General features: G+C 32.7%; 1 protein-coding gene across 4 annotated transcripts in view; it reads left to right on the top strand.

Annotated features, from left to right (window-relative positions):
• The first annotated feature begins 515 nt into the window (after positions 1–515).
• NaPi-T (Na[+]-dependent inorganic phosphate cotransporter) overlaps positions 516–10,133 on the top strand; it is a 53,924-nt gene continuing 44,306 nt past the window's right edge. The window contains exons 1-2 of one of the 4 annotated variants that reach the window (XM_067772187.1): positions 516–648; positions 975–1,271. In XM_067772187.1, coding sequence (XP_067628288.1) covers positions 1,262–1,271 — 10 coding nt within the window. In that variant the 5' untranslated portion in view covers positions 516–648; positions 975–1,261. Of the gene's footprint in view, positions 1,272–10,133 lie in introns of all 4 variants that reach the window. The other 3 variants (XM_067772186.1, XM_067772188.1, XM_067772185.1) reach the window with 3 other exon arrangements.

The following is a 10,133-nucleotide window of genomic DNA, read 5'->3' as shown; positions in this document are numbered from 1 at the left end:
TTGTAGTGATAGCGACACTTCCCGTAGATTTTGGGGAATATTATCGATGATAATGGTCCTCTACCGGATAATAATTCGGTCAGCTCCGGTAATTAACTACTTTGAGGTATTGGCCCGACCTTATTGGGCACGATTTCATAAGATCACGGTGAATCTTCTAGGTCTGTGGATTTTAGTTGCCTGTTATGACAGGCATACCTACCGCGGGAATATACTAAACCATTGACGCGCTGAGGGATCATCTCCCTCAATATCTAGAAAATTTACATTGATCGTGCCCCTATCCAAACAGTCCGCCCGTTTGCCTACTTATAGGTAATCCGGCACTGTATATATATGCTTAGCGTAATCTGAGGCACTCACCTCTCCAGTTTATAAGTAATACATTTTTATCAGAAATAATTTGAATGTCGTCCAGCGGCGAGCGGTAAAACGCAATCAGCTGACTATGTACACAGTACTAACTAACTAAACATATGAAATGTTGCCTACTTCAGAAGCTAGCTTAGTTTTGTGATATGTATTATTAGACGGATAGTATTTTCCTCATTCAACTTGTGAACTTCTCACTGATGAGATGTGGTCGTGGTGATCGTCATCCGTTCCTTTGAAATTCGTACCGATTTCATTTGTCGTACAGATCGTGTAGTTAGTACTCTAAATGAAATTATATCTAAAACAAAAAAGCGTTTGTAAGGGGATATCCGTAATTTTTATTTAGAGGCGCGAAAAAAAAAAATTTAAAATTGAGACCGATCGCGTAATGATCATTTCATAATGTAGTATGATCGTTTAGCGCGTATTATTGGTTTTTATCATTCATACGTGTGTGGATTACAGAAGTGCAGTGGTAGTTTTTTTTTTGTTATAAAAAAATCTATGATGATGCTAACTCGTGGCGCTTGTGGTGGTTGCTAAGCTTTAAAAAAGGCTTCCCCCGCTAACCATTATAATCTATTTTTATTATTTAATAGCGTGCTCAGACGTCGCTCCATTTTCTTGTGATTCAAACACGATCGTTGTACGCATAATTCATTGTCATGACGTTTGAACGCTGACGCTGCTTGTTGAAAGTAATCTTTAAACACCCACGCCTCCAATGCGTTGCAGAAGTATACTCGTGCAATAGAGCGTGTAGTGGTGAAACTAGTGGAAAGATCTTGGCGCCGAAGGCGAGCAGAAACGCGATTTTGTTTCAGCGATATTGTATTTGTATTTTGATTGATTTCTTATTGCGCTACCATCAAAGAAAGGCGAAAAAATGGTTGAAGGTAAAAATCCTTATATCTAAGTTTATTTTTTAACCGCTGACTTCATAATTTTTTTCTTAAGAATATGGCGGTAAGTTTGTGTTTATTTTTGTTGCTCGCTACACCAGTACTCGTTTAGACCAAGAAACACATCACCGAAGATCCAAATGTGTACTAGAGAAGGGGATGTTATCTGTAGTCTCAGCATATGCAGGGCCCGCATTATGTTCTAAAGTCGCGAATTCACATATGTTATTAATCCGATCTACTTGTTCAGAGCCATTGGGATTTGAAAAATTAGTTTCGATCACGGATGTTGTTGTTGTTGTTGTATTAACGATAAAGGCACTTCCCGAAGGTTTTGGTGAGTCTTATCGATGTTGATGGTCCTATGCCGAATATAGATCCGGTACGTTCCAGTAACAAGCACCATTAAGGCACTATCCTGAACATCTCGAGAACGAATAATATGATCACATTAAAACTTCTAGACTTCCATGAGGAACTTCATATTTGTAACAGGGGTGCGGACGCTCAGCTATATATGTATATTTTGTATTGCGCTTATCAACCATTGAATCGCCAATCGGTTATGCGGGCTCACTTCCGGTCGTTATATCCTCATTTTCGCACATTGCTATGAAAGTAGAATTATTTGGGATAGAAAGAGATTTCTACAGGATAAAGTTAAAGAAGCTGCTATCTGCTATCTTTTTTAACAATTTTTTGTAAAAGCGTAATATATTTTTGGGGCTGCTGACAGATGTTCTCTCAATGAAGTAAGTGGCCTGTGTGAAAAAGGAAAGCTTAATTATTTCATTAAATAAAATTCGATTAAGTTTCTCTGTGAAGTCGGTATTAGGGAGAGAAAAAAATAGTTCTCTTTTGTATGTTTAAATGAAAACTTGTGATAAATTCAATAATCTCATAAGCAACTACACAAATACAGAAATATTAAAAGAAATACTACAGTTAATTAAAAGAAATTTGACCAGTCCAGGACTCGAATAAATTTATTTTGCAACAAATTAATGTCCATAGAAACTTATAAAGATATTCTTCTTACTAAGCAAAACTTACAATGGAGAAAAAGTTTAAAAAATCTTATTCTAACTAATCTTATCTGTGTTCGTGTCCTACGCTCGCCAGGTCAAGGCTCCAGCTATTAGGGGCGGCAGAGTTTCCAGATCTCGAGGCAGCAAATAAGCTGGGTCCTAGAAAACTGCTAGTATTTGCCAAGATGACGGAGTTATTCTATAACATTTATAAGATATGTACTGGCACCTGATTGGGGTTCTTTTTCTGGTAACACTATGGACACATTCAGCCTATGTGAGGATTTTATTGACCGGCCAGTTCAACCTAACCTAATCTTATCTTACTTCTTAAATATATTATAAAGTTATTTGCAAAAGTTTGTGAGTTTGTTTGTTTTAAAGAGCATCACGCTTAAACTACTGAACTAATCTTCCTGAAATTTCGTATCCTTTTATTAGTGGGCTTGAAAAAGGATACCTACCGCTTTCTTGTTGTCATCAAAGATGTCTCTACGACGTTGCCACATATTTCAAAATTTTGAAACATTATACGATACTTGGAAATTTGAGTATCAAGGGAAAACTGGTTTACTTTGAATTGCAATAAAAAAATATTTAAGTTATATACAATAAATATATATAGTAGTTTATTTTCTTTAAATATGTTAAACGACTTCAGAATTTTGTGTATTTGATGTTGGAAGCGTTGCTACAGCAAATATATGCTACGTATCGTGAGCAACTTTTCATTTTCAATTGTTTCTATCCACATTTTGCTTTGTATTGACAACTGCTGATTTTCGATTTAATATTTGGAAAAATAAACTAAAGTTTTAGATGTTGCGTATCTGCAATGACGTAGCAAATGCATAACCGCGTATTTTGTTAGAGTATTGTAAAAAATATGCTATGCCCATTGCAATACAATGGTTCTATATATATATTTTTAATTTTTATTTAATTTGGTTTTACCTTATTTTATATTTTTCCTTATTTTCTTTTATTTTATTTATTTTATTTGGCTCTATTTGTGTTATTTCCTATTTAATTAAAGTGGTTTTACTTTATTTTACATTCTTCCTTGTATTTATATTTAATTTTATTTTCTTTTATTACATTTTTTTTAATTTTGATATATTTCATTATCTTGTGTTGCTATATTTAATTTTTTGTATTTATATAAGTTTTATTTAAAAAATTTGTTTAAATTTTATTTATAATTATTGTATAGCTAAATGGTTAGCGCAGAATACCTAAAGCGTACTGATGATGAAGGCTTAGCACCCTTCGAAATGGATCTATCTGCGCAGCTATGGCAGGTTGTCTGAAAAATTTTCTACTTACTATTCCGAAAACAAAATACAATTTTTCAAATTTAGAAAAATTAAAAAATAACAATAATTATCATTAGAAAAAAATTATTGTTCTGGCCGTGAGCTCGATTCGAACGTTGTATAATTATTTATATAATTTAGTTTAATTTTAAAATAATTTGTTTTGTTTTATTTTTTATTGTTTTATGCCATTTTATTTTTTAAATAAAATTTAATTAAGTTTTATTTATATAATTGAACTTTATTTTATTTTAGTTCTTTATTTAATTTAATTTTATTTTATTTTATTTTAATTTTATTTTAATTTAATTTTATTTCATTATACCTTTCATGAAGATGAAATGGTATAATAATTACGTCAATAATCCCAAAATTGTAAGTCCTTAAAAGAAAATAGATAGACCCACCGTTAAGTATACCGAAATAATCAGGATGAAGAGCTGAGTTGATTTAGGCGTGTCCGTCTGTCTGTTTGTATGCAAACTAGTCCCTCAATTTTTGAGATATCTTGATAAGATTTGGTGAGCGGGTGTATTTGGGTGTCCGATTAGACATTTGTCGGAACCGGCCGGATCGGACCAATATAGCATATATCCTCCATACAACCGATTTTTCAGAAAAAGAGGACTTTTGTCATATCTTCCTCAATTTATCAGATTGAAGCTTCAAACTTCACCATATACTTTCACATATTGCACATATTGTTGTCTGAAAAAATTGATGAGATCGGTCATATATATAGTATATATCCCCACAATCGATTGTTCAGATAAGAAACTTTTCGTAATTACTGCCCTATTTTAAGAGCTAGAGACTTCAAATTTCAACGAATGCTTACGTATATAGCATATATTGTTGTCTGAAAAAATCATAGAGATAGGTGGTATATATGGTATATATCTCATACAACCGATTGTTCAGATAAGAAACCTTTCGCAATTTATACCCCATTTTAACAGCTAGAAGCTTAAAATTTCACCAATTGCTTACGTATATAGCGTATATTGTTGTCTAAAAAAATCATAGAGATCGGTAGTATATATATTATATACCCCATATAAACTGTCATTTTTGCCCCTTTTTACGGCTAGAAGCTTCAAATTTCAACAAATTGCATCAAATAGTTACGTTTACGTCATATATTGTTGAAATACGTGATTCGTAGTCATAGTTTTTACATGCAGACCACAAGAAACCCGAAATTTTGCATCCTCAAACAAAGTACCTACCTATTTTTTATTTTATATTTATCTTAAAAATCGTTAAGGTATGTACATCTGTACTATATATTTCTTATCTTATACATCCGATTATTTGGAGATTACGAACGGGATAATATTATTGTTCAGCCCCATTCATGAAAGGTATGAAGTCTTCGGCACAGATGAAGACAGCCTCGTCCTTACTTGTTTTATTTTGTTCTAGTTTATTTAATATAATTTAGTTTAATTTAATTTCATGTAATCTTTTTTAATTAAATTAAATTATTTTAAATTTTAATTTAATTTAATTTAATTTAACTTAATTTATAATGACTTTTTCCGGTCAATTTATTTATAGAATTAAATTTTGGTTAGGCTTTTTTGACCAATGTATTTTAGATGCAAAATAAAAACTTTATTTCATCTTTCTACCCGACGTTTCGCTAGTCTCTCTAGCTTCTTCAGGGGGATATCTGTTTATTTAGGAAAAACAACAAAAAACATTAAAGCAAATTGTTAAAAACCGAAATGAAAACTAATATTACATCACATTTTTATATATACATGTGATATTTATCATGTATTCATGTGTATATAAAAATGTGATGTAATATTAGTTTTCATTTCGGTTTTTAACAATTTGCTTTAATGTTTTTTGTTGTTTTTCCTAAATAAACAGATATCCCCCTGAAGAAGCTAGAGAGACTAGCGAAACGTCGGGTAGAAAGATGAAATAAAGTTTTTATTTTGCATCTAAAATACATTGGTCAAAAAAGCCTAACCAAAATTTAAAACTTAATTTAATTTATTTTAATATAATTTAATTTAGTTTAATTTAATTTAATTTAATTAAATTTTATGGCATTTTTTAATTTTTTTATTTAATTTAATTTTATATTCTTTCATTTAATTTTGTTTTATGCTATTTTTATTAAATTTAGTTTAATTTAATCTAATTTTTTTAATTTTATTTTACTTAAATATTTTTTATAATTTATTTAATAATTTGGGAAAAATTTAAACAACGTCACATTAGGACGGACAACGCGACAGCTGTTTCGATTATACCTTGTAAATCTCTTCTAATTTATTTAATAATTTGGGAAATAAATTGTATTGTGTTATATAATTATTATTATCACGTTGTTTAAATTTTTCCCAAATTATTAGATTATTTCATATTAATTTTATTTTATTTTGCTCTATTTTGTTTTGTTCTATTTAGTTTTTTTCTTTTTATAAAATTTGGTTTTATTTTATTTTACTTCATTTATAAAATAAATAAATATGGGGTGCGATAACCTCCGAAGAGATTTTAGGCCGAGCTTCTCTTCCAATTTGCGTTGTGATCCATTTTAAGTTTTCCTACAAATTGTCGGGACGGAACCTACTTATTATATTCCGCCTCCGAACGGCATCTGCAAGGCAGATGAGTTTTCACTGAGAGCTTTTCCTGGCAGAAATACACTCGGAGTGCTTGCCAAACACTGCTGAGGGGCGATCCCGCTTATAAAAGTTTTCTTATAATTTTGGTTGTTTACGGCCCCTTTGAATTATAAATTTTTAAATATAAACGAGCTCTAGGCCAAATATTTGTATATTCTTAATAAAACACAATACGTAAATTTTTGATATACAATTATATTATGTAATTTGTCGATATTTCGACTTCAGGCTGAAGTCATCATCGGGAGTTGTTGAATGCACTAGTCGACAAATTGCATTCAACAACTCCTGATAATGACTTCAGACTAAAGACGAAATTTCGACGAATTACATAATATAATTGTATATCAAAAATTTACGTATTGTGTTTTATTAAGAATATACAAATATTTGGCCTAGAGCTCGTTTATATTTAAAAAGTTTTCTTATAATTGAAAAAACTTGTTTCTAAAATTTGTTTGATGTTGCTTTCCCCGTGGCGTGAAGCCAGGATCGTCGGTGTGGTAGGATGAGCACGCTACCATCACACCACGGCGGCCGCCAATTCATTTTATTTTATTCTTTATTCTACTTTAATTTATTTTAATATAATATATTTTATTTAATTTAAGTTTCCATTTTAATCCAATGTGTACCTGCGACTGTTTTCGGTTTTCGCAGCAGGGCAGTGGGCGTTGTTTCCTAAAGGGGCGTTAATACACTTTTGAATAGGGAATAAGGCCCGTAGGCCTTACTTCCCGAAAATAAGAAAACAGGTAATTTTTTTACTACCTTTACATAAGTTTCTTTTTATGTTTCCATACAAAGTTGGAGAATATTCCAATCCATTTTCGAGTTACTTCTCGGATAGCTACTGTCTTGAAACTTGGAACATATGTACATGGGAACCCGATTAACATTTAACATGAGACAAAAAAACTAATTTGGGCGTGTCGGGGTTGATTACGGACAGGTAATTATGATGGCGACTCATCATGGATTAGATTGAGGGTCCAGCTCCAACATAATCCGTTGCCGGCTGTTTCCTTGAATTGACAAAAGGTGTCGGTTGCAAAAGTTAAAGCGTTTTACATTAGGGTGATTACTTTCGCCTTACTTCATACTAGCTTTGCAAAAAGCTATGCTAACATGGCTAAAAATGGGTGCCGAGTCGAAGATGCTACAGCAAGTGTTAACAAAACAGATGATATTAAAGCACCTTTTCTGTGACAGTCCGGTCTTCAATAGTACTATGTTCCCAATTTATGAGACCCATCACGATGTGAAGGCCCCTTAAACAAATTTGCTGTTACGATGCCTCCGTTTTTCGTAGTTTTGGTCCTTTTCAGCGACGAACTCTAGTCGCGAATAAAACTCTGGTGTGGCTACCATGGGGTTCAAATCAAAATTGTTTTTAGGTCTCTGTAGTAGAAAAGGAAAAGGGTGTCGAATGCCTGCATGTATTTTAATTTTTGGCCTTGAACTTGCCACTAACAAAGAATTTATTTATTGTGAAATCCTTTTATAGTTAAATTTCTTTCTTATAATATTTACAATGCAAAATTCTGGCGAAATATTAAAAATAAACATATATAATTACTACGTACATATGTTTATATAAACATGTGCTTGATACGATAAAAAGCGGATTTCAGGAAAACAGTTTTTTTAAGTTCAGATAAAGCGAATTCCTGTTTAGCTCATAAGAAAAATAATGCAAAAACAAGTAAGGAAGGCTAAGTTCGGGTGTAACCGAACATTACATACTCAGCTGAGAGCTATGGAGATAAAATAAGGGAAAATCACAATGTAGGAAAGTGAACCTAGGGTAACCCTGGAATGTGTTTGTATGACATGGGTATCAAATGGAAGGTGCTAATGAGTATTTTAAAAGGGAGAGGGCTATAGTTCTATAGGTCGACGCCTTTTCGAGAAATCGCCATAAAGGTGGACCAGGGGTGACTCTAGAATGCGTTTGTACGATATGGGTATCAAATTAAAAGTATCAATGAGGGTTTTAAAAGGGAGTGGCCCTTAGTTGTATATGTGAAGGCGTTTTCGAGATATCGAACAAAATGTGGATCAGGGTGACCCAGAACATCATATGTCATGATTCCAAAGGCTTTTGATTTCGTCCTGCAGAACTTTTTCATTTTCTTCTACTTAATATGGTAGGCGTCACCCTCATTTTACCATAGATTTTTCTAAAGCTATATTTTGCGTCAAAAACCCAATCCAATCACCATGTTTCATCCCTTTTTTAAACGGCCGTAGTCATCACACTCCTCATCAATCTAGGGCGTTGATAAGACAATTAAATAAAAGCGTTAGACGCGTGAAATTTCTATTGATAGTCATATATAAGACCAACTTTAGAAATTTAGAAATTTCACGCACCCAACGCTTTTATTTAATTGTCTGATCAACGCCCCAGGTTGATGAGGAGTGTGATGACCAGTACCTAGGACCTACCTAATTATTTTCTAGCTTTTAGTATTATTATTACTTCATATAAGTATTTTTTTCAATAAAACCGTTTAACTTAAAAACATTTTTTTAATTATTTTCGTATTTGGTATGGAATTATGGTCTTTCGATATCGAAAAAGTGGGCGGGTCATAGTCGGATTTTACCCATTTTTAATACCAAGATAAAGTGAGTTCAGATAAGTACGTGAACTAAGTTTAGTAAAGATACACCAATTTTTGCCCAAGTTATCGTGTTATCGGCCGAGCGGAAGGACAGACGGTCGACTGTGTATAAAAACTGGGCCTGGCTTCAACCGATTTCGCCCATTTTCACAGAAAACAGTTATCGTCATAGAAGCTATGCCCTTAACGACTTATGGCATTAAAAGTATTCTAGACAAATTAAATGAAAAAGGGCAAAACCACGCCCATTTTGAAATTTTCTTTTATTTTTGTATTTTGTTGCACCATATCATTACTGGAGTTGAATGTTGATATTGTTACGAACATTAGCAAAACTAAGGAGTGCTGCCGTCTCTAAGCCGATGCTAAGCAGTGACGTGAATGGACATAAATAATTCAATCATTATGTATGTACATAAACGAAACAATAACTGCCTCTACATATATGTACCATGTACGTATACGAGCAGCGGAGGGTCAATGCACTAACACATGCATATATCTGCGATACTCCTATAAGTATGCAATGAGAAAAACTATAAAATTGTGCAATTGTAGTTACAGCTGAGAAGTTTGAGAGCTACTGGACTAGTAGATTCTGGAAGCGCCTAGAAGATGTATAAAATTGTGCAATTGTAGTTACAGCTGAGAAGTTTGAGAGCTCATGGACAATGCTAGTAGATTCTAGAAGATGCGAACGAGGAAACCAGAGAATATAAAAGGCCGCAGATGTAGAGGCGCTGGAATTCAGTTTGATTTGAGTTGTCAAGCAGTTACGACTAAGACGATATCTAGCAATAGCAGTATTATTTTGAAAGTCAGTTCATTTAATCTATCAATTTGGTTATTAAGCTATTCGTTGCACAGTTTGAGTGTTATTGTGAAGTATTTTAATAAAGGCCATTTTTCCATTATTCAATATTGGAGTTATTTATTCAACAGTTTAGCGATACGAACCTAGCAAAAGGGCAAATAAGAGGATTTGCAGCAAATTCGTTACAATATAATTTACTTATATACTGTAAGGATATTCAATTTGTCAACAAGTCTCAAATTACAGCTTGCAAAACTTTTAAATTACCTTCTTTTAAAAGTGGGCGGTGCTACGCCCATTGTCCGAAATTTTACTAATTTTCTATTCTGCTTTATAAGGCCACCTGCAAAGTTCAATCGCTTTATCCGTCTTTGGTTATGAATTATCGCACTTTTTCGGTTTTTCGAAATTTTCGATATC

This window comes from Eurosta solidaginis, chromosome 3 (genome assembly GCF_040869045.1).
Source record: "Eurosta solidaginis isolate ZX-2024a chromosome 3, ASM4086904v1, whole genome shotgun sequence".
Lineage (NCBI taxonomy): Eukaryota > Metazoa > Arthropoda > Insecta > Diptera > Tephritidae > Eurosta > Eurosta solidaginis.
The sequence above is the reverse complement of the archived record's forward strand: the minus strand, read 5'-3'. Positions and strand labels throughout refer to the sequence as shown.